We start from the raw sequence: 26,634 nt of genomic DNA, 5'->3' as shown, positions 1-26,634 counted from the left end.
TTCATTTTGCATTCTTCTTCTTCTTCTCTTCTTTCGATCGGTTTTATTTTTAGCAGTTTCAGATTTTATTTTATGCTTGATTCATAATGCTCAGCCAAGAAATTCAATTCCATGCCAATTTCTTCTTGCGAATTTTATGTTCGAAAAGGACGAGCCGAAGGAAAACAAAATGAAATGAAACAAGTATTAGAGATTGCGGCAATGATTTTATTCAGGAAATTTTGTCACAGTTGTGTACAATTCTATTGACCGATTCTCGGTTCGCAGTTTCCTAGCATTTTCCTGTCGTTACGAATGTCTTAATCTATGCCTCAACATATCGAGCCCTATAGTCTATTTGTGATTTGAAGTGATTCCTAACTGATCCCAGTTCGGTGCATTCCATCAGAGAATGGCAGGAACTGAACTACTCTGAAGCTAACACTCATAAAATTCGAACTCGTCACAAATGTTCATTCCATTACACGTCTTTACCAAGATTCCTTAGCCCACCGAAAACCTATTCAATCAACACTCTCACGTGGCTAAGCTCTAATTACAACAATGCGCAATTTTTTAAGCCCTTATTATCTAAGAAAGGAATGTGTTTGGTTCTTTGTCTCTTTTGGTTTGTTAAACTTAAATGGCTGCTCTAAATGTTTCTGCATATCTGGAGTCTTCTTTACTGACTAACCCAATTCATTCGGCAGGTGGTTGAGCTTCATGGAAAATAATTAAGATTTGATTTTAATAAATAACCAATCGGATGATTTTTTTTTCGATGGAAGAAAGAGGTTGAATGATTTATCTTAGTTTAGTTTTGAACTTTGTGTAAAAAATAACAAACTGATTCGCAAACCTTCAACACTATGGTATATTTTCTTTGTTTTGCTTCAGAAGACTGCGCAGATAATACGTGAGTAGATACAAATTCATAGAAATTCATAAGAGCGTTTAAGACTATCCAATGTTTCCGGATTCCGAAAAGTCGAATTATCAAACTTTTTTTTTAATAAAACTATCTTAGTTGCGATTATTATTTCTTGAAGAATATTAACGATCCTAGGCAGCTGGATCTTACGGTGCCAGTGGATGACTCACAGAGGACGAAGTAAATCTACATTAGAGCTAAAATGCTCCAAGTGCTACGAATATTCGAAAGTCCAAAAACGTTCACCAATCCATCTTCCATATGTAGCTAGTTACTGAACTTAAAAAAAGGGCGCAAATAGTCAAACAGTACAATTCAGAAGAAAATGTATTTCATTACAGATGAGTTTTAACTGAAACATAGGTCTGAAAAAAGTCAATTTTATATGGGCCCAAATTTTTCTGACGTTCTTAGAACCAAAACCACTGCAGGGACCATCAATTCGAAGTATATGATATTAGTATAAAGTCATAATATCTCGACCTCTATCTGATGTGAATTTCAGATTTTTAAAATTTAACCTTTATTCTATTTCAACAAACTGGGTCTTGCGAACTGTAATACTGAGAAATACATGGGAATTTTCGACCGACCGAGAAGGCCAAATATCTTCCCTCCGAAATGAAACAAATCCATGAAAAAGTACTTTCCTTTAGTGAAAATGTCCAGCGAATCGTTTGGACGTAATTTTCGAGGCCACAGGTCTTCGACTGGCCACAGCTTTCGACTGGAGTTATGGTGCCTTTTTCCCTATATTTTGTAAATAATCCAGAAAAAAAACTTGTGCAATTTTTTCTGAAGAATCGAATGGAGGCTGTTTGAGCCACCGCACGCTTCAGAAAATTGAGTTATGGCTGTTTTACCCTCAATTTCCTTACATTTTTTCAAATGGTTAAGAAAACGCATGTTCGGAATTGAAAATCTCGTCTCAAAAGGAACGTATCTCGTGTGATTATTTTCCGAGGAATCGAATTGTGGTTGATTGAGCCACCGCACGCTTCGAAAAATGTAGTAATGTCTGTTTTTACCCTCAATTCCTCGACATTTTTCCATATTTTCAAAAAAGCATGTTCGGAATTGAAAACGTTGAACCAAATGGGATGTATCTTGTGTGATTTTTTTTAAAGGAATCCAACAAAGCCTATTTGAGTAACCGCACGCATTGGAGTTATGGCTGTTTTACCATCAATTCTCTTACATTGTTCAAATATATAGTTCAGAAAAAGCATGTTCGAACTTGGGAATTTTGAACCAAATAAGACGCATAAGATATGCGATTTTTTCCGATAAATCCAATGAAGGCTGTTTAAGCCACCGCACGCTTCGGAAAGTGGAGTTATGGCTATTTTTACCCTCATTTCCCCATTATTTTTCAATTATTAGAGAAAAAAGCATATTTGGACTTGAAAACAGCCTTCATTGGATTCCTCGGAAAAAATCCTATATGATAAGTCACATTTGGTTCAAAAATTTTTAGTCCAAAAAAGCCTTTTCTGACTATTTATGAAATGTAAGGGAATGAAGGGTAAACAGCCATAACTCCAGTTTACAATCCGCGTGGTGGCTAAAATATACTTCGTTGGATTTCTTAAAAAAAATCACATGTGGTACGTACCATTTTGTTCTAAATTTTCAAGTCCGAACATGCTGTTTTTGAACTATTTGAATAATGTTGGGAAATTGAGGGTAAAACAGCCATAACTCCGGTTTCCAATCCGTGCGGTGGCTCAAACATCCTTAATTGGATTCCTCGGAAAAAAAAATCACACGAGAAACGTGTGAAATGAAATTTAATTCAAAATTTTCAAGTCAGAGCATGCTTTTTTCTTAAATAATTTCCTTATATAAATGTAGAGGAATTGAGGGTAAAAACAGCCATAACTCCATTTCCCGAAGCGTGCGGTGACTCAAACAGCCTTCATTAGCTTCTTGGGAAAAAAATATCACACAAGTGGCAAGATACGTTCCATTTGGTTCAAAATTTTTAAGTCCGAACATGCTTTTTTTCTGAAATTATTGAAAAATTTAAAGGAATTGAGGGTGAAAACAGCCACAACTCCAGATAAGTCTATTTTCGTTCAAAATTTTAAAGTCTAAATAAGTTTTTTTTCTGAATTGTTTATCAAATACAGGGGAATTAGGGGTAAAAAAAGCACTATAACTCCGTTTGTAAGCTTGTGCAGCGTCTGAAACTACGCTCAATCGATTCTCTGGACAGTTTCACTAAGTAAAGTACTTTTTCATTGATTTGTTTCGTGTAGTAGGGAATATATCGAATTTCTTCGCGGTTTACACACTTTTTTCTCATTGTGCATCGGTATCGAAACCTTCGAGTCTCATCAAGGTTACCGAAATCCCAGAATAATCACTAATTTCACAGCATTTTTAGCAAATTTTTGTTACAGAATCTGTGTAACAGACACAAAATATTAAAAATTTTTACAGAATTCACAGAATTTATGCATTTTGTACATTCTTTTGAAATTATAAATTTTGGTTTTCATCACTATTTACCACATATTTTTATCAAATTCATGATATCAGCACCAACTCGTGAAAAGGGTCTTTGGTCCATCTATGACGTTTCGAGAAAAACGCGTTTGAAAATTTTGCAATCTGTTTTAAATCGCTAATTAAAATTCACGAGGAATCTTCCAAGTTTTGTTTACTTTGTGTTTTATACCCTTTTCACATGTTGGTGCTGATATATTATTGCCTTTGTTATGTGATTTTTTTCCAATGAAATGAATAAAAAAGATGCAATTTGTGAATATTTTACTTTACTTTTCTATAAAATTCATGATAACAGCATCACAGAAAACCGTAATAGAATTTTGAGGACAAATCACAGAATTAAAAGATTTTATTTGTCAAGAACACAGAATTTTATTTCGACAACCTCGTCTTATAGTCGAATATCAGTAGAAGGCTGTTCAGCATTTGAATGAGACCACAAAAAAAAGTATTTCTAGAAAAAAAGTGTTCAATTTTATATTTACATTTGAATTAAAATATTATTCAAATTAATATTTTCATATTGCCTCAACTCTAAGTGGAAGCTGTACTTGAACAGTTTGTACTGTATACTTAAAACTGAACGCTTTCCAGATGATAGCTGAAAACGTTACCTTTGTGTCATGACCTGTGACTGAACTGATGGTATTTTCTGTTCTTGATATGACAAATACACTAAGGTTGCCGGAACTTTTTCAGCACGTACCCGCGCCGGACAAATCGAAGCTGTTTTATCTAAAAACCTGGCAAAATCCGGGAATTTGATTCCAAATTGTCGACCAAAAATTTGGCAATATCCGGACAAATTTGGTCAAAATCCAAGAATTTCTCAACACAAATCAAGATGAAAAAACTTGAAATTTTTGTTTCATCAGCAGTTTCTAAATCGTATTTTAGGCTTTCAATAAACTGTTCGTGATTATTTTTAAACTTGCTCATAAAGTTTCGTTTTGGACTCATAAATGATAAATTTATCATCACAATTTGCTTCTTTGTTTGTTTTGGCAAATCAAGTGAATAAATCCGGGCAAAATCGGGTATTTTTCAACGAATTGTTAAATTTTATTTTCAATTATCGGGCAAAACCGGATAAATCCGGGCAATTTGGCAACCTTAATATACACTCAACCAAAGTCTTGAAAAGTTCAACATTCTGATGTTCTTTATGGCTTATACATTTGACATTCAATGTATGAGATTTCCTGTCGTTTTTCACTATTTACTACAGCATAAAGCAGCCCTCAGGCAACACCCATTTTTAACAACAATTTAAAAGATCGATCTTGCAAAGATGGGTCCTTTTGCTTCGATTTTCTAGGTGGTTCAATCCTGGAACCATTCAGTTGAATCGATCTTGGGAATCGATCTTTTCCAGAAGATCGAACAATCTTATTTCACATTATTTACTAAATAAAATAAAAACCTATATTTTTCTTCGAAAAGTTTAAGTTTTTGTGTTCAAATACGATTTTTTGGAGTTAATGGTAAAATGAACATCATTTTTTTAATTCTTAGACACGATTTTAACGCGGCTGACGTGATGAGATTTCAAGTAATTTTCTTTCACTTTCTCTTGTATGTTTCGGAACTATACCAAGATGTGGATTAGATTTTCCTTATTTTTTTATTCCTTTATAAAAAAAATGACCAGAATTACCCGATCGTGTGGATACTTCTGGTAGAAAGTATGATATGCTTAAGGTTAAAGATTGTCGTTCTTTTCAACGACAATTTTGAAGATGTCTGACTCAAATTCGGCCTTCATGTAACTCGATATCGAATAATCGACCGAATATTCATTTCACCGAATAGTTGAAAAGGTCGAACACCATCTATCTTCAAAATTTAAATTTTGAGCGGGAACCTGGAGGAAACCGTATTAAAAATGGAACTAGAGGACAAAAGCATTCTATAGAAAAATATTTTTCCACCGCCCGTAGCTAAGAGGATAGACTTAAATCAAAGTTCTCTAAGTATCAAGATAGTCGGGCTGTTGTTCTCTCGGACAAATCGTTGGCGACTCCATTACAATGTTTATGGTGCTACCGCTCAGCGAGATGGGATCCAAGCTTTGCAGCTTTCTTCTCAAGTACTGCAGCTTTGCATTCAAGCTTTGAGTAAAAGTACATCATTGTACTGTTGCAAATTGTGCAATTGTGCAAAATATTGTGCAGAATGTTGTACAAATCGGGAGTATAGAGAGAAAAGCCGATTCGTGGACAAAAAAACCTGGGTGAAAACTGGGTCCGGTGATCAAAATTTAGGACCGGGAAGTCATGCGTGCTTACCCCAGTAAGAAGACTGTCTCAGTAGACTGAGTCGATTTGGGGTCATTTTTGAATTTCTCAAACCCTGGGGTCTTAAAAGCTTCGTTTTGGTCCAAAACTCATCCATGATTTTTTAAAGAATTTTTAAGTTACGTTTACATGAGTAAATTTGAACTTTTAGGTTTGTATGGGAAAATTGAATATTTTGTACTGAAAAATCAACATCATTTTTGTTTCTTCTGTGGAACCGAGCCTGCTAATGGTTTTTGTGCCAATTTATAAATTTCTTACAGGAAATTTTCCGCTGAACAACTTTGTCGAATATTATAACTTCGTATCTTTTAAGACAAAAAAGTTATTAGCTGTTTAAAAGGTTTATGTCTTTTTGGATTGATAAACCATGAATTTAATTGACACCACTGCTTGTGCCCCACGAAGTATGGCATGAAAAGTGGTCTTGCAATTCTTCGCTAGGCACCCAGCAGTGGTGTCAATTGAATTCATGGTTTATCAATCCAAAAAAACATACCACTGTTAAACAGCTAATAACTTTTTTGTTTAAAAAGATACGAAGTTGTGATATTCGACAAAGTTGTTCAGCGAAAAATTTCCTGTAAGAAATTTATAAATTGGCACAAAAACCATTAGCAGGCTCGGTTCCACAGAAGAAACAAAAATGATGTTGATTTTTCAGTACAAAATATTCAATTTTCCCATACAAACCTAAAAGTTTAAATTTACTCATGTAAACGTAACTTAAAAATTCTGCAAAAAATCATGGATGAGTTTTGGACCAAAACGAAGCTTTTAAGACCCCAGGGTTTGAGAAATTCAAAAATGACCCCAAATCGACTCAGTCTACTGTCTCAGTTCTGAAAAAAATAGCAGGATCTCCTCTGAGCACCGTTCATCGTTCCAAGCCGTAATGTAACGTAAACACATGCATTGCAGAAATTACTACGGCCAGGCCAACCATGTGGTAAATACCGCAAAAGATACTGGAACAAAGGAATGAATGAAGCATGGAGTTCCCTGCCAAAAACTCTATAAAAGTTTTCATTAAAATAAATACAATGTATAAGTCTAGAACTGGAAAAAAAGTTCTATCTCACTAAATTCATTGGGAGTATACATGTTTCACTGATTCGGACTCGTGCGTCTTTAGTTTGCAGAAGCAGGTCTAATGCAAAACTCAATTTTCAATACTCGGCATTTAAAAAAAAACTCGGAAAGCCTCGTTAGGTAAAATTACTACTCTTGTTGAAAAAATCAACTTTTTTGCATACTTGTTGCATACATAGATAATTGATGGCTTATTCTCAACCTACTTCTCATCAGTTGTCATGGATTGATTCCACTCAATACTCATGAAATACAATAGTTTAAAAAGGCTTATCACTCAAATTAGAGATGATAGACAAAATCTGACAAAAGATTCGAGTTCAGGACGTCGAAACCTTCTGGAATCAATTTTAAGTAATGTCATTGTATTGTTTAATGCGCATGTATCGGAGCAGCGATGTTTTCAAAAACTCTAAAAGATTTTTAAATAACATTGAAGGAAGGCGCTGAGGAAGTTAAGTTTGTAAACGACTGATACAAATAATACCTGTCTAAAAAATAAAAGCGCAGAACAAAATGGATTCCATTCATCACTTGTTTGCCACTTATAATTTTCTTATCTTACTTTGTGTTCAGGATTCCGAAACAACAACTACGAGCTACTGTCCCTGTAGTAAATTTACGTGACACCATCAACAATAGTTAAATATTCCTCTCAACTAGCTCACATCGTTTCCCTCGTACAATTAAACCATTCAACCTCGATCTTTTCCTTTCTTCACGGTATTTTGCGGAAGTAATACTCACAAACACAGGTCGGTAGCTCTTTCGGGGTCCAGGAACCATCCGCCTGACAGTAACGTTCGGCTTTTCCTACCAATTCGTAACCCTCGCCACAGTGATACGTAACTTTTCCACCGAAGGTATAACTTTCCCCGGAATGCCAACCGTGAGCCGGATCCGGCGGCTGTCCACAGGAACGTGCTAAAAAAGGCCAATGAGGTGAATTACTGTCTGAATAGGGTGTAATAAATTGTAGGAAACAACTTACGCTCGCAAGAAATATCGGGCCCATACCAGCTCGCTTGTCCATCAACAGCTAGACATTTAGCTCTAGGGAATCCTGCCGTGGCATATCCAATCGCGCAATGATACTGAACGGTAGAATCCAAATCAAATGTCGCCTGTTCAGGTAGAGCCGAATGGCGGGCGTGCTCGATTATCGGGGGTTGAAGACAATAAACTGGAAATTCAAAAATCCTTTGAGAATTCGTTCAAAACTAATCTTCAAACATTATTAACTCACTGTTTTGTTTACAAATCGGCTCACTTCCGGCCCAGGTTCCATCCGCCTGACACAATCGACTCTGCAGCCCGACCACGTGATATCCATGGGGACAGGTGTAAACAGCTCGCGATCCGAAATGGTTTCCGGATATGGTGACGGCTCCCTGAGATGGTTGCTCTAACCGGGGACACTCACGGTCCGGTTTGATGCACGACATTCCACAAGCCCCATCGCAGAGACACTTTTTCTTCTTACTTTTGCAATCCTCATCCGATGAACATTTCCTCAAACATTTTTGTCCCTGCGGGAGCGTACGAGAAAATTAGCTTAATTACGCCTAATCAGAGCAGCAATTTCGTCGCATTCCAAAACAAATACCGAAAAAAGAAAACCAAAAATCTTTTTACCAATAGTGTTGCCTGCTCCTCATCACGCGGACACTCGGTCGAGGGCGAATTCCGGGGATTCTTGTACACCCGCCCGTCGTCATCGGCCTCTGACGATTCCTCCTCGGTGTCCTCGTCCCATTCGGAGTCGTTGTCGTCTTCCGTTTCGGTTGCCACCGACGTTGGAATGCAATAGGCTGGGAAGGTGAAATAACGAGAACGAGAGAAATTAAACTATGGTGTGATTGATGGTACTCCTAAATAAACTATAGACCGGAGGTAGATTGAATCATTCGGATCATGGCTGTATTGGGCGCAGACATTCCTGGGTGATGACGTGATTAACAAAGAGCAATGATAGTTTTGTTGGGAAAATGTACAATTAAAAAAACCTTTATTTATTGTAACTTTCTTTAATAACTAGATTCGCTTACACATTTTTCACCTGCCAAAAAATTTATATAAAATCCTATTCTCACCGTGTTTTGTATGTTCTTGAATTATTTGTTTCATGTCCGACGACAACTTCGCTATGTGAAAAAATTTGCTTCATGAAATTCCGGCCACGATATCAAATAAGAATTCCAAACCAGCATATAGAAACCTCGTATTTGAAACGCAATATTTGATAATGTTAAAGTCAGTTTTACAAAAAAAAACGGAAATAAATTCATAAAATTTAATTCTTACGCCGTGTTAAAAACACAGAGAACTTTATAAAACCAAACAGTATTTACAATTGAAGTTTTTCAAAACCGCAAAATAAATATTCAAAATCTGGTGTATTGAATGCCCTTTTTTTATTCCGCGCCACCTATTCATCATGTCCACTTCCGAATCCGGTCAACACAATCCGCGAGCTCTTGTGGTAATCTATGTTGATCTGTAAAAATGTGGTCACTCGAAGAGATCTACGTCTAAGGGAACCATATGCCTAAAAACCCATCAAGACGACTCCAACTACGACAGTCGGATATCATTCTCCGATGAATTTTCTCTTAATTCAATGATACCTACTCAAAAATTTACGTTGAATGTGAATAATTGATGTTATTTTTCAGCGTAAAATTTCCTGACTTCCTCCTTAGTAGGTGGTATAAAACCTGATAAATTTTTATTTTGTTACTGCTTACCATGATTGCCTAGGGACGTATTCAAGAAGCATACAAATATGACGGTGAGAGAATAAAGCGAAATCGTAAAGCGAAATTTAAGATTGATGAAATTTTTGTGTGAAAACTCTAGCGCGAAAAGAAAATCGTAGTACATCATAGATTAGTTACATAGTGGATTTAAGGGCATAACGAGAACCCGAGGCATAGTAAGCACTCCAATCCTCTTTTTTACACAAGTACGTATTTTCTCAAACAACTTTTCATGACCTTCGATTTCCAGCAAAAAAAAAATCTGTAAACGTTCAGTAATCCAAATTTTTGCAGGCAACCAGCAATCGGTTTTCTAATTGCTGAATTTTCCAGCATTAGGTTTTGTTCTTTTTATTTCATTTCTTTTCAATCAGTAATCGGTTTTCAAATTGCTGGAATTTCCAGCAATTGATCTAGTTTGCTAGAATATTAGCAATTGTGTCGTCATATTTGAGTCTCTTTTTTTCGTACGCTGAAGCAAGCTGAGACGTCATTTCACGAACTTTGATAAGATTAATACAATTATTCTTATTTTCCTCTTTATTCTAGCAACTAGACATCAAGTCAAGGGTGAGTCTTCATTCGATAGGTGGATATTCCATGAAAGATACTAATAAAAAACTCTATTTCAGATGGCGGATGATTAACACTTTGGCATGAAGCTGTCACTCCAGACCGTGTTGGTATATTGAAATATATGGTCCTAGAAATATATATAATTGAAAAATGAAGAAATTGCTGGAAATTTTGCAGAAAAGTCAGCGGGACAAAAACCAGCAAAAGTTTCCACCAAAAAAAAAATTGCTGTGTGGATATGTAGGTTCAAATGTGTTTTGGTGGATAAATTTGCCCCCAAGTTGATGATTTGGCAAGTGATCTGTAGTTGTTGGAAGAAGACTAATGTTTTCATCACTTGAGCAACCGGACGAGTTGTCAAGGAAAAATTTCTTCAAAACTTAGTTTTTTTGTTCTGTCGCTCATCCAGTCACATGAAGGCTCCGTAAGTTCATCTAGCTGGCAGCCAATTCATCCAAAATGTATTGGAATGGTACCAGCAGAATAATATTGATGTTTTTGAAAAAAGTATTAATCCAACAAACTGTCCACAGTTTCATCCCATCAAAAGATATTGGGCAATAATCAAGAGTGAGTTTGAAAAGGGTGGCAAATCCATCAACACATCATCGGATATTGCTTAGTGGTGGAAAAAATGGTCGATACGGTTTTTTTTGAAACTGTGCAGAATTTGAGGTTTTCGACGAAAGGTTGAAAAAATCATCAAAACAGCAAGTTTGAACCCTACAGAAACATATTTTTACCAATTATATTTTTTTACATCATGGAGAAATTGGAAATTGTATCTGACCCGATTCTTTGAACATGTGACGTCTATGTTTAAAAAAAAAACTAAGTTTTCAGGTAGGTATATGAACTAATTTAGTCCCCGATGTCATAGAATTTGTAACCGTTGATATCTGTATGGTCTATCACACACTTCTATCGAGTAAGGTAATCAAGGTAGGATAGTTACGCCTAAGACAATGGTCGGCGACCTTTTAAGTCAGCAGAGTCAATGCAATTTTTTTTTCAAAATTTCAAAGTTGAAAGAGCAACATTATATATGTAAATATATATTTGTTTATTGTTTTATTTTTGACAAGAAATAGCATACCCTGTTTTGAACCAAAGATGGAAAATGTCTTTAGAATTAAATTAAAGAAGGGTTTTTCCCTATCTCTCAGATATTTCTTATGGATCTGTTTACTTTTTTACATTAACTACATGCATTATATGACTTAGTTTTATTTATAATTTTATTCCCATTTCATATACCTATAGCAAAACATCAGGTCAAGAAAATTTCAATTCAATCTTAAGCTCAAATCAGTGCAATTCCACAATGTTAAAGTAAGAAATATGATCATATTGACTTAAGAAATATAGTTAGTTTTGATTAATCATAACAAAAGAACTGGTAATGTGGATTGAAATGTACTGAAATTTCAAATCTAATGTTTTGAGTTCATCTTGGTACATTAAGCTTGCCAGATTGCCCGGTTTTATCCGGGTTTGCTCGGATATTTGATGCAAAATTTCGAGAAAGTTCGGTCCGGCCCGGTTGCCCGGATATCGTGAAAAAAGTCCGGATATTGCCCGGATTTTTCACAGTTTTTACAAAGAAACCAAAAAAAAAATCAAAGTTTTTGAGTAAGTTTCAGCTAAATCGATTAACGGTATGGAAATTTTCAACGGTTGTTTTAAATAATTTCGCTGATTTACTTTTATAAACCTTTAAATATTTAAGTGTTCCAAAAAGTTTTTGGAAGTCTGCAATTACATTAATGGAATATTAATTTCATTTTTTTTTGCATTTTTTCTTTGCTTTTATATATAATAACACCTAAATTTTGCCCGGTTTTTGCCCGGTTTTTGGATTTGAAAAATTGAAAACCATGCCCGGATTTTGCCAGGTTTTTTTGAAAAAATGCCCGGAATTGCTAGGCCCGGATGGGAGTGAAAAAAATTCTGGCAACCTTATGGTACATACATCTTCGTACCAAGAAAATGTGATCCTTTACATTTTTAAAAGTGATGAAGTATGAGGAACATGAGATATCAAAGAAATAAAGAACATGAGCCTTAAATATAATAAACTAGCTGATCCCATACGAACTCCGTCTCGCTTTCAAAGTCAATTGCCAAGCATTTTCCAGATACACTTCTGAATTCATTGTTAAGTAATAATTACGTCTGCTACTAAATTTGAAATCAGAAATCAATTGACCGTGCCAAAAAAAAACACGTGTATAAATTTCGACTAAATCATTGCATAACAGCGCAATTAGTACCAAAAAGTTAAACCCCTTTCGGTGGCCTCTTTTACAATCTTTGATATCTGAAATCGATTGCCCTTCCCTAAAAACTACCGTGTGCAAATTTTCAAAGCAATTCATTGTATAATAACGTCAATATTTCTAAAAACAGTGAAAAATTATTTTATATGAACGACCCCTTTTGTCGACCCTCTGGCAAAACATTTGACATCTGAAATCGATTGCCCATCCTTCAAAACTACCGTGTGGAAGTTTTCATCCCAATCCGATGTATAATAATAACGGTATTGCAAAAATACTGAAAGGTTTATATGCACGACCTCCTTTGATGGCCCCTTACACTGAATTTAATACCTGAAATCTATTGCTCATCTCTCTTAACTCTCGTGTACCAATTTTCGTTTGAATCCGACGCATAATAACGACAATATCGCATCAACAGTAAATAGTTCACATGGACGACCCCTTTGGCAGACCCCTGATTTTAGTTTAGATAAGTGAAATCAGTTGTTTGTCCTTAATAACTCCTATGTGCAAATTTTCATTCCAATCCGATGCATAAAAACATCAATATCACTGAGATACTAAAAATTTAATATGGACGACCCCTTTTGCCGGCCCCTTACACTAAATTTGATACCTCAAATCGATTGCATGTCACTCAAAACTACCGTGTACCAATTTTCATCTGAATACGATGTATAATAACGACAATATCGCAAAAATAGTGAACAGTTAATATGGACGACCCCTTTGGCTGACCCCTTTCATAAAATTTGACACCTGAAATCGATTGCTTGTCTTTCAAAACACTCATTTGCAAATTTTCATCACGATCCGACGAAAAGTAACGTCAATATCGCGAAAACAATAATTGTCTTCTATGGACGACCCCCTTCAGAAGGGGTCATCCGAAAATCTAAAAACATTTTTCATCCTTCCTGATCCTAATGAGCATCCATGCCAAATTTCAGCTCCCTAGCTCTTAAGACGGCTGAGTCTATAGAGGACAAACAAACAAACAAACAAACAAACAAACAAACAAACAAACAAACAAACAAACAAACAAACAAACAAACAAACAAACAAACAAACAAACAAACAAACAAACAAACATACAGAAATTGCTTTTTATATATATAGATTTCTCGGAAAAGATACAACGGCTCACCGGCAGGACTTGCACCCGAAATTTTCGTTTCAGTACAATGCAACGGCGCGTTAGCCAACTACATCACGGTTAACTATGCTAAGATTGTGAATTAATCCGGGCATCTTTCCTCGATATCCGGGCTACCGAGCTGGGTCGGGCATTCTATTGATTTTCTTTGAAAAAATCGAGCAAACCCGGATTAATCCAGACAATTTGGTAACTAATGGTATTCGAAACCAAAAGTTTTCTTGTCGATACCGGGAATTGAATGCCCATCTGGCAAGAAATATCAAAACCTAGCCTATCCGCTAGACTAGGGTTACCATACGTACTCTTTTAAGAGTACATGTACTCTTTTTCGATCGAGAAATGAGCGTACTCTTCTTTTCGAGAAATCTTGCGGAATGTACTCTTTTTTGTTTAAAGACATTTTATCAGAGAAACTTTTTTCTTCCAGTTCTTAAGTTTGTGTTCCTATATGTACAAGAAGTCCGAAAGGAATGCAACACTATATAAATTTATGGCACTGCACTTCTGGTTTCTCTTCTTTGTTGAATTTTCCAAATGATGAATTAAAATGGAAAGCATCACAAATCGATTAAAATCTAAAATTTTTGTTAAAAAAAGTTTGCTGTTTCATCAGTAGTACTTTTCTATAAGTAAACTACAAGAAATTCGAAAGTTTCAAAACCGCTTTTAAGAAAAGCTTCTCCTAGGCGTCGAAATAAACTGTACAGGCAATCAGCGCCTTTGAATATGCAAATAGCGCCGAAACCGTTGGCAAAGAGCACATCAGCAATTTGAACTCTTTTTGAATGCAACATTTTCTCATGTTTGCGATTTTCTGATCTCTATCTCTTCGAATAATCCAACCATCATGGCCGTAGGAACGGGGGGGGTTTTGGGAGTTAAACCCCCCCCATGAAGGTTCAGGAAAAGCAAACTAGGAGTTCTACTCTACACTCAAATGTTTAAATTCTTAATCAAATTTTGATGATTGAGTAATGTTATTCAAGATAAACAATCTTTACTCAGAACTGATACCGAAACCTCGAAAACTAATCCCAGGTTCAGAATTCTGCTACAGATTTCTAAAATTTTCTCACTTGATGATAAAAATTGATTTTCTGTTTTCATATTTCGCATTATGTATCTAGTTTAGGATTCTTGATTATCAGTTCGCATCATCATTAGAAAATACTAAAATTGTTATACAAATTTGGTTTTGCATTACATTTAACATTTTATCCATAATTTTTGAAACTCATATGCCTTAAAATAATTATTTTCCAATAAGGAAAAAAACCAAATTTAAAAGCTATGATTATTTAAAATACGGGCACTTACAGACGCGTATATTTAAAAAAACTATTCGTTTTATCGAAGACGTGAGCATTTTCCTTATACTTCTTTTCTATTTGGGCCAAAAAAAATTCAGAAAAAATTAACAGTTCATTAGTGTTTCAGTCGACAGTTAAAGATTTTTGAGGTGATTGTGCAAAAATATTTTTACGATGTATTTTTTCATCGTATTTAAAAAAAACACTCAAACTTAGACATCTAAAAAATAGGCAAGGTAATTCTTTTCACTACCAACACAAAGCTGTCAAATTTTGCTTATCCACATTCTAGGAATGTAGTTATCACCAAAGTGAAGTGCTCAGACTCTTAGTGATCATAGCTTTAGAAATCATCCTGAGTTTTTGTTTCATATTCAGATCCGAAGTTCTTAAACTCAATTCTTTCGCAGAATTAAAAACTTCAATATGCCGACCCAGAACTCCAAATACCAAGTTGGGTAAAATCCTCTATAAATAAACAAAATAGAATAGAATTGAAAACTCCAAATAAGACTCATCATTCGAAATTTATATTTTAATTCAGATTAAAAATTTAAAAAATTATTAATGAATGCAGATTAAAACGCAAGACATCATATATAAAATTCTAGAATAATGGTTGAGGGCTCTGAGACAAATTTCAATTCTTGGCTCATATCTGGAATCTAAATTCAAAAATCATTTATTTACATTTCAGAAATTGTATAGCAACTCCAATAAAATCCAAAATTTAAATTTCATAATAAGTAATCTTGATAATTTTATCTTATTTATGTGCTTTATTTAAATTTTTAATACAGTGAGCATTCTTTATAAGCAACCTTTACACAAGCAACATTCTATTGAAGCAACCTCTGCATTAGCAACTTTTTTTATTCCAAAATTTCTGTACAAGCAACCATGGTTTTATTTTTCATTTTAATTTTCATTCTTCCGTAAAAATGGAGAAGAAAGGCAGAGTGTCAATTTCTTTGAAAACAAAATTATACATTTTAAATGAACTCCAAGATGGCAAGACACTGACAGAGATCTGCAGAAGCTACAACATCCATAAGTCGACTTTAACGAGGTTAAAAAATAATAAAGAAAACTTGGAAGAATTCACCTCAAAAACGTATATTAGTCAAAAAAAATCAAGCAAATGAAGCCATTAAAAAATCCTGATCTTGATGATCAACTATCCGCATGGTTTTTACTACGGAGAGAGGTAAACGAATCGGTTTCAAACGAGATGCTCAAAGTTAAAGCACTAGATTTAAAAAGGTCACTGAATGGACACGAAGAATTTTTACCCAGTGATGGCTGGCTTGATAAATTCAAAAACGCCACGGCATAAGAATTTTGACGGTTTCCGGTGAAAAACTTTCCTGCAATGCTGAGAGTGCTGCTACATTTACAAGCTATTTTAAAAAGATTATTGCCGAAAATGGGTTTTTAGCGGAACAGATCTACAATTGTGACTAAACCGGTCTTGTTTACAAAAGTTTGCACAAGAAAACAAACGCTACCGTTTTCGAAAAAACTGCTGTAGGACGGAAATCCATGAAGGAAAGGGTCACCATTATGCCTTGTGTAAATGCAACTGGGACGCATAAACTCGATTTGATGATGATTGGAAAATCTAAAAATCCTCGGTGTTTTAAAAATGTAAATTTACCACTGTATTAAAAATCATCCAAAAATTCTTGGCAAACTTCTGCGCTTTTTAAGAAGTGGTACAACGATTTATTCATCCCTGAAGTTTCTCGTCAGTTAGAAGCTAAAGGCTTACCAGTAAAAGCAATTTTATTGGTCCATAATGCCACCTGTCATGGGACAGCAATCACTTTTTCCCATGATGAAAACTTTAAGGTTATTTTTTTCCACCCAACAATACACCCTTGTTGCAACCACTTGACCAAAATGTCATAAAATCCCTTAAGCAACGGTATCGAAAGCACCTTCTGTCAACACTATTGGCGTTATGTGTAAACGGCAATAACGACATATTTTAACTATGTAATAAAATATAAAACTGCTTATTTATCTATAAATCACAAAACTGATTTTCTTAAAATTTATACTCCTTTTTTCTATACAAGCAACTTTTTCTACATAAGAAACTTTTTTGAAAAAATTGGTTCAGATTAGTTGCTTGTATAGAATGCTCACTGTATTTATACTGTATCTGAATTTTGAACCTAAAATTTGACCCTAACATCCTCAGGATTTTATTTAAGGAATTCATTTTCAAGAAAAGTTGTTGCGGATAAAGAAACATGTTAATTCACGTTAAAAAAATAAAATAACTTTATAATTACAATTTTATCAAGAGATAAATTTCCAACAAAACTTGAATTTGGATAAAGATTGTAAATCTCAGGTTTGAATCGAAAAATTTCAATAAATGAATTTTACTTTTGAAAATTTAATATATTTTTATTAATGATTAAAATCTTTAAAATTGTTCAAGAGTTTGGTAGATTTAGCTTATTTGATTTGAGTGTAAAATAAGTTTTTTTAAACAAATCAAAGGCATTCTTATAAAAACTTATTTTTTGTTCAAATCAAATAAGCTAAATTGACCAGATTTTAGAGCAAATTCAAAAATTTTGACAATTGATGAAAGTAGGTTCTCAAATATGTTACTCAAGGATTCGTTCTACAAATCTGTATTTTCAAAACTTTTTATGTAATATATAAAACTATTAATGTTTAAGAACTTAGAAATGGTTAAGTAAAAAGTGTTAAGAGATATTTCTTTGATTTTTTTTTTATTTGTGCATTTTTCAGCAAATGTATAATAGAAAAAAATAAGACACCAAAACCCCCCCCCCATGAGGCCGTTCTTCCTACGGCCCTGCCAACCATCCTTTGAACTTTCACTAAAAGTCTGAAAGAAAATGAACAAAAACTAAAAACGATAACTTTCAATTTGTCAAATTTTTTTTTTAACAAAAAAGCCTTTTTTGAAAAGTCATTATTACCCGGTTAGTCACATAACTAGCAACTAATTGTCACTATTTGAATGGCCTTAAATTTCCTGATTTCTTCCGTTTCTCCTAAATATTTTGAAATATTTTGTCAACGTACTCTTTTTGGCGTTAAAGGATATGGTAACCCTACGCTAGACCTCCTTGGCGCGTGGCGACTTTTTCCTCTGTTTATGAACGAAAAACCAACCATAAATTAAAAATTTAAAAAAAATTAAACTCGACAGCATTGTTAAGAAATTTCGATTTCACCTCTCCAACGAAAAATTGGAAACTTTCGGGAGTGCCTAAACGTTGTAAATGATCATTCATTTTGAGTTAAGCTATTCACAGAGCGATACTTCCTCTTCAAAATAACCAATCCATTTCAAACTGCCGTAAATATGCATTCAATTAAAATCAACCAAATAGCCCTATTTAAATTGTCACGGATTACAATATATCGTTTTTAATGGTGCGTGTTTCTCTACCTCTAAATCTGCCTATCAAACATAATTTTTCACCAAAGAATAAACAACCCGTGACAATAATGTTTTCTTCAATGCTGCCAGGAAAATTCAGGGCGATAAAAATGGCTCGATTGCTCTGCCAAATTTTCCTTTTGTTTTTCCCTCTCGTTGATAAACGAGCACTCGAGTCTGTCAGTCTACCATGTGTATTGTGTGGATCTGTCGCGAATCCATCTTGCCGCAAGTTGACAAATTGACAACGTTAACTTAGCTTTCCGTCTCGCCACATCTTCGCAATGGGGTACCGCAAATTCACGCATCCGTTCAAGCATTTCGCGGAAAATCGCTGATGCCGAATGTTGTTGAACGGTTTGTTTTCGCCAGACTTTTCTTGCTATCCTTCCCAAGAGCACCCAGGCGATGTCAGCTCGAGACATCAAGTCTACTCAACCGCAAGGTAATGCCCGAAAATACAACGGCATCGTTTATGTGTTTCTCTCAAACTGTGCGCGAAATGACTTTCGTTTCTCTTGACTACTTTTCTCTTCACCCGGGGCAGCAGACAATGGACCAAAAGTATACCTACCCTTAAAACAGACCCAAAAATAGTGTCTCGTTATCTAGTCATCGAATTCGCGAATTTCGACGTTGCGAATTATTTGCGTTTCGCACACCACGCGAAGAGATGATGTTGCCCGATAGTCTGGTCTATGCGAGACTTGTTGGAGCCGCCGAGTGCACCGATCTGTCTGCCTACCTACTATTTTGGTGTGCCGAAAATAGACTCGTAGTAGATACGTTCGTAAGAGATTCCAACGAGCACGTGGTACAAACTAGAAAAGAATGTGTCAAAATAGTATGCATTTTCGGATATGATATATCCTTTCTTGAGAATGTTTGCATTGTAATTCAATATTCTACTTTTTATATAGCTTTATATAGCGAAAAAGATAGCGTTTTAGTTTCTTGTTTTATGGGACTTATGTATGTTGTACCTATGTGCCGGAATTTGGAAACGACATATTAAGGTCTGTTCTCCAGGTCAAGGGCAGCTCAAACAGCGTCTGTCTCGCTGCGAGCGGCCGAATGTATGAAATGCGGCTCCTGCCAGCTGAATCCAGGATGGCAGCCCCACGTTATTCTAACATCCTACTGCTCCCGATTTATTAAATTGTTACGGAATCCGAAAGAAATGTCTGACCTGTAACTTTGGCGACGGACACGAATTGGAACTTGGAATGTTTTAACCCTTGCCCAACAAGGCAAGCTGGCTCCTCAAGCTCGAAATTCTAAGACTGAGCGAAGTCCGTTGGTCTAACACTGGAGGACACAAGACACAATTTGGGCAAGTCCTGCTTTACTCTGGCATACGAGGAGAACACGCTACTCGGGAACGGGGAGTTAGTCTCTTAATAGATGGGAACCGATAAACAACCAAGAATAATCGTAGCCAGATTTAGAACACGGGTTAGAAACCTTACAATAGTCCAGTGTTATGTGCCTACTGACGTTGCCGATTTACAGGAGAAAGAGCAGTTCTAGTCAACTGAACAGCGAAGATTGGCTCCGACAATCAGGTCCTTGAGCGCAATATGGGGCTTTTTGTAAAATTTTGTGGCAACGACAACATGGTGATCGGTGGAGTCGCGTGCGTGTGGTCGCTCAGTACGGTTTGCTAATACTATGTGCTCCGTGTACCGTTTCGAAAGAATGAACGATTCTTAATATATAGTCCGAATATTGTGAATAAAGTGTAGTGTTCAAAAGATCACGATTCTGAAGATCAGATTTTATGTTTTTGTTATTTTGAATTTGAGATTTCTTCATAATCTCGACAAAACAGTGCGATAAATGTTTGAAATATTAGGAAAATGGCGACAGGAATCAAAAATCGCGTTCCATGAAAGCCGATTCGGGGCTCGGGTGTCGCCCTGGAGAAGTGTGCCTGTGTGCGTATTCCTTTTCGGCATACGATTCGATTACAATCAAATTGGTAATGAAGCCAAAAGTGTTTTGAGGCGGTTCAAATGTTTCCCATTTTTAAATGGGTGTGATGAAAGGGCAAGTGAAATGAAGTTCAGAGAGTGTGAAAGTTTTGAGGTGGAGTGAAAAACGCCAACAGGGCTTGTGGCGAAAAAGTGCGTATGTGGGAGGCGTAACACCAGATACCGCGCCATCAAAGTGGTACGGTACGACGGGAGCAAGAAAAACAACTGAGAGCTGCTCGAAAACCAACCGTGTTTCGAGCAGTTGCAAGCAAGCGGCAAAACAAGATTACACAGCCTGCTGTGATTTTTGTTTTATTTTAAGGATCCAGCGGTTATTGAGAAAACCACACAAATATCAGCTAAGTCCAACAATGCTATTTTCATAATGTCTCTAATTTGAAATCAATAGTACAAATGGATTCATAAGATTTTGGATTGTTTTTCATTGAACACATTATACCTATATTATTAACAATATTAAATATGCTTCCTTTCAGCAGTTCAACGCTATTTTGAAGATTTTTGTCCATGGTAATAAAATCAATCATTCAATAACATTTCTCAATTTTATTGGTTCCAAAGAGGGATGTCTTGATACCCAAGTAATAGCTCATGAACTTAAGTAATAATTCTTTTATTAAAACTATAGGATTTTATCAATCCAAAGAAAAAATATCTATGTAATGTACCTAATTTTATTATTTTTTAGATTAATAATCGTCATTATCTTCAACGTTGATGAAAAATATCAGCGTTTCAAATGAATTTTGAAAATATTGAGATCATAGTTTGATACATCTGCTTTCTGGATATTTTAATAAAATTCCATTTACTTTTCAGCTACAACAATATTTTAATTCAATTTCTTTAACTCACTAAAATTTTGAAATCATTCTTTTTATTTTGTTTCTATTTTCATAGAAAAAAAATTAAATGAGTAGATGTGACATAATTCATATTATCTGACAAAATAGTTTATTGAATCAACTTTTTAGCTATGTTTGATTTTTTACTGCTCGCATTACATAGTAAAATAATTGGTTGAACAAATTCCTTAGCTTTGTTTAGTTTTCGACTTCTTGCATCAAAAATATCAAGCAATATTTTATCATTCCATATTTTCAAAATATTAAAGAATTTCATTATATTTAGTTTCTCTACCGCTTTTAATATTTTATCATTTCCCTTCTCTAGCTTCAGCGCAATGAGAAAATAAGTAAAATTATCATTCAATTCTTTTAAAACCTTATCTTGCTAAGATCAAGCTCAAGTTTGAATTTTACTTGCCAAGACCCATAAAAATTTTCAAATTGAATAGTATTTGTTAATTTTGTTTATGGACGTATCCAGCCAGTGATGAAAATTATAATGTTTTTTTAGGTAAAATAAACGTTTCATCAATAATTATCAGTCATGTCGATGCTCCAAATTTTCTCTTTATTGGACAACCTCCTCTTCTAAAGAAAAAAAAATATTTTTGATATTGTGGACTTAAAAAAAAAATAAACTATTGATACTCTTTTTTATATAATCGAAAATTTGAAGCTGTTTTCAAAAAGACAAAAAAGTGAAGATACTTTGAAAACTTTTTTATGTTTCATTATACTGGAAGCTACTATCAAACGTTATAGCTATAAATTTAAACTTTTTTCCTAAAAATATTTTTTACAATAATTTTACTGTTCTTCAAGTTAAACATTATTTTGAAATATAAACATAATATCATTTCTTTTGCAGATATCAGGTAATTTTTATATTATTTATAAATATATATATATATATATATATATATATATATATATATATATATATATATATATATATATATATATATATATATATATATATATATATATATATATATATATATATATATATATATATATATATATATATATATATATATATATATATATATATATATATATATATATATATATATATATATATATATATATATATATATATATATATATATATATATATATATATATATATATATATATATATATATATATATATATATATATATATATATATATATATATATATATATATATATATATATATATATATATATATATATATATCTTATATACATTTGCATATTGGGGATTGGGAACTAGAGGGAATGCATCTGGGGATAACCTGAGGAAACTATTGCAAGCGGAGTGGAGTGCCAACCATTGTAAGTTTCTGAGGGTTGGATGCCTCCTCTCGACGAACCATCGGCCGTGGAAGCCCTAGAAGTCAATTCGAAGGCCAAGCCACACAGACATAGGCTGGACCTTGCTACCGATGGGGGAACCATACATACATACATACATACATACATACATACGACAACATGGTGATCGGTGGATCGCTCTTTACCCATCGACCAGCACATAAGGTCACTTGAGTATCCCGAGATGGTCGAACAGAAAATCAAATTGACCACATGTGCATCAGCCGAAAATGGAGAAGGAGCCTTCATATCTTGTCTTCTTGATGTCAGCAACAAACGTAACGCAGATATTGCATCTGACCATCACCTCATCCTTTGGCGAGATACGCCTGAGAGTTGCGCATGTCCAGCGCCGGTTGAAGAATTTAGAGGTTTAAAGAGCATACGTTTAACAGCTAGAATCCCGAGCCTCGGTATTGCCGACAGACGGAACAGTCGAAGAACAGATCTCCAGATCACCTTTACAGGCAAGTACTCCAATACGACCAAACCATCATGCTTGCGTTCCCAGTTTCCCCTTTACAACAGACCCGTCTCTTAAAATAATCCGTACGACATTTCTGCTACGATTTCTACTGGGTTTCCAGCACCGGGGCGCAACGAAGAAGGAATTACGGAGACCTCTGAGCCCTTCGACTTAGTCGCTCTGTTTCCTGCCTACGTCAACAATCGTCCCGGCCCTGAGTTCGTCTGCGGCAAAGGGGTTCCAGGCAAATAAGGCTGTCATTGACCGTTCTTCTCCGCGTGATGGATTCTGTTTTTACAGTGATCGTCGTTCCCGTCTTGCGCCCGAATCGTCTGACTCCATCAGTTCCCTCTATCAGAATGTCGGCGGTGTTAATTCGTGTGTTGTCGATTACCTGCTTGCTACATCGTGCTCCAGCTATGACATCATCGCCTTCACTGAAACATGGCTGAACGACCGCACACTTTCCAGACAGATTATCAATCCGGACTATGCAAACTTCCGATGCGACCGTAGTCCATTAAACAGCAAAAACTAAACCGGAGGTGGAGTGTTACTTCCTGTGTAATCTGAACTCCCATCTATGCTAATCTAAGACAACTCCTGCGAAGCATCGCGCATCGATCTCAGTGACCGGAAACTTAGTTGTGCGTAGTGTACGTGCCTTCTGATCGTTGCAGAAACCAGGTGTTAGCTGAATCTTTCTCGCGCTGCCGCACAAAAGATAGCTCTATGTGCTCTCCCGAAGATGACATACTTGTTATTGGTGATTTCAACTTGCCCGGTTTGAAATGGTGCTCTTCGCGAAGTGGTTCTCTGTTTCCTTATCCCTTACGTTCATCGTTATCGGCATCCTCCAATATCTTCTTAGATAGCTTAAATACAGCGACTCTGCGTCAAATCAACAATATCGAAAATGAAAACGGTCGTTTACTCTGTCAACGAATTCTTGCTTTGTCAACGAAGGGTTAGAAATCCAACTATCAATTTAGCTCCTGCTCCCCTTGTTAATGCTGTCCCACATCACCCGCAGCCTTAGTGAGTTCACTCGATGTTGCCAGGACATTTGCTCCCGCAGAGAAAACAAGATCCTTCTATCATTATTTCAAGAATGCCAACTTTGTAGCTATCTCCCTCGTTCTGGATTCTATCACTTGGGGAGATGAACTAGATTTCTCTGATCCTAACGCGGCTACCGCAAAAATTTCGAATATTCTTAACTACACTATCGATCGCCATGTGCCAAAACGCAGCGTTTATTTATTTATTTATTTATTCTTATCAACAGATCACATATAGATCCAAATGATGACTTAAAATTAAATTAAAACAAAACACTTAGGTATAGCTACGGGCTCCTCAACGCACTTAGAACTTTTCTTCGGAAAACATCCCTCGAAACGTCGAAGTCAAAATGCTCGGAAAAACGGTTGAACGATTTCATTGCGCCGATGAGGGCGCTGTTTGCTCCATAATTGTTCATTCGGATGGGAACATACAATTGAAGATCCTGATTTCAAAAACCACGGGGTCGCACACTTAGTGGAATAGCTTCCAGTAGAGTGGGACAGTAGACTGAGTCGATTTGCGGTCATTTTTGAATTTCTCAAACCCTGGGGTCTTAAAAGCTTCGTGTTGGTCCAAAACTCATCCATGATTAGTTGCAGAATTTTTATGTAACGTTTACATGAGTAAATTTGAACTTCACTTCAAAATATTATTTTTGAATGAATTTATTAAAAAACAACAATTCCTAAGCTTTCAAATGAACCCTTCAGATCTGCAATACGATTTGAGATGAGAAAGATATGAATAAAATGAATTTGCATGTTTTTATAAGAATGATCCCAAACTCACCATACCAAGAGGTGATCCCAAACTTTTGGACGATAACTCAAGTGTCTATTTTATAAATTAAAAATACATTCTTGAATTTTTTCTCAAATTTTTTTGATTGTGTTTTGAGAAGTAAAGAACAGGAATTCTAATGCCACTCAAATTTTGAGATTTGGTCCACCCTATCCCGAGATGATCGGCTTTGAATATTGAGTGCGATTTTTTGAAAATGTTATAACTTTAGGTTAAGTTTTAAGTTCAAAACTAAAACATTATATTTGGGCCAAATACCTCCGAGATAGCTATTGCTCATTATCTTTCAAATGAGATCAGAAGATTTTCAATATGTCCTAAAACGGCTGAGATATGAACGATCAAAATTTGCATGTTTTTTAGTGGGTGATCCCAAACTTTTGGCCGGCAGTGTATATGCGGTGACGACTCGAAAACGGCAAGTTCTTGTGAATTGCTGCCTGCTGAATATAATCCGCGCTTGATGGTCTGGCAACTGGATTTGGGAGCGCAAGTGGAGATGGATTGGGCACACGCTGCGTAAAGATAAGAACGAGATTTGCAGAGAGACGCTTGAAGGAATCCAGAGGAACATCGAAGGGGAGGCAGACCCAGAAGCTCGTGGCGGTGGAGCCTAGCCGCGGAAATCCGAACTGTCGACGAGCACCTCAATTGGGTCCAAGTGAAGACGCTGGCTCCGGATCGTCAACAATGGAGGTCTTCAACACGGCACTTTGCGCCGAAGAAACGACGCGGGATGATTAAGTAAGATAATGAAAGTGGAAAGTCCTTAAATATTTGTACAAGATTATGTAATAATTCTTAAACTTGAAAATAAACTTTAATTACAGTTAATGCACAACTGTCGTTCTTCCATTGTAGAGATAATGAAACATGTAGATAACTACAAAAAGACTTGCAAACAAATAATAAAATAGCATATTGAAATGACACTTTGTATTTTAGTGTTCATATGAAAAGAGTGCCAGATGTGCCAATTAACAACGTCCTTTCCTGTTTAACATCAAATCTTAGCTTACAGAATAAGAATTTCAAATAATGGATACTGAGATTTGAACAGACAATAAACCAAATCAAAACACTCCGTGCTAACGCTTTCGAGTACGTTACATCATATCGTCGCAAAATTTTGTGATCCATCACTGTCATAATGTTCCACCCAGACTTGGCGACATATCCGTAAACAAGCCTCCCAGACGTTCCGGCTGCGCAATTTGCCAGACCGTTGACAGACTGACAGATATGCAGACGACCGCAATTTGGCAAGACGATCTTGCAGCGGCCAAACGAAAGCGCGCACCAAGACCAGACCAGACCACATTATGGGATGTGACAGAAGCACAACGAGCGTAAAGGTTATTTTGGTAGCAAGGTTTTCGGCTACACAAATCCGAGACATATTGGCTGAACCGCGGACGGGTTTCACATCATTAGACATATAGCCGGCAACATTCGGCGGTTTTCCCCTGTACGATACCCGGCGGCTTTTGCAGGGTGATGTAACAACATCATTATTGATGGCGGCGAGTGAAAATTTACAAATGTTTCGAATCAACAAATTAGTCATCGCGTCTGGATTGTTGTCAAAACATCACCTGAACGCTTTTGAAAGCACGCGAGACTTAATGAGCATCATCAAAAATCATAGACAATTAGTGACATTGTACATATGTTATTGTTTGGCAAAGTGTCTAGCTAGACAGAGTTGTTTTTGAGGGATTGGGATTGGGAAATTATGTAACTAAGCTAGATACCCCGAATCTG

General features: G+C 35.6%; 1 protein-coding gene across 3 annotated transcripts in view; it reads right to left on the bottom strand.

Annotated features, from left to right (window-relative positions):
• LOC129748269 (protein lev-9) overlaps positions 1–26,634 on the bottom strand; it is a 122,152-nt gene that overhangs the window by 74,709 nt on the left and 20,809 nt on the right. For 2 of the 3 annotated variants that reach the window (XM_055742808.1, XM_055742809.1), the window contains exons 2-5: positions 8,449–8,624; positions 8,060–8,342; positions 7,805–7,996; positions 7,561–7,737 (exon numbers count right to left, since the gene is read on the bottom strand). In XM_055742808.1, the coding sequence (XP_055598783.1) occupies positions 7,561–7,737; positions 7,805–7,996; positions 8,060–8,342; positions 8,449–8,624 (828 nt within the window). Of the gene's footprint in view, positions 1–186; positions 699–7,560; positions 7,738–7,804; positions 7,997–8,059; positions 8,343–8,448; positions 8,625–26,634 lie in introns of those variants that run through there. The other variant, XM_055742811.1, reaches the window with a different exon arrangement.

This window comes from Uranotaenia lowii, chromosome 2 (genome assembly GCF_029784155.1).
Source record: "Uranotaenia lowii strain MFRU-FL chromosome 2, ASM2978415v1, whole genome shotgun sequence".
NCBI classification, from domain to species: Eukaryota; Metazoa; Arthropoda; class Insecta; order Diptera; family Culicidae; genus Uranotaenia; species Uranotaenia lowii.
Note: the sequence above shows the minus strand (reverse complement) of the source record. Positions and strands in the feature narration are given on the sequence as shown.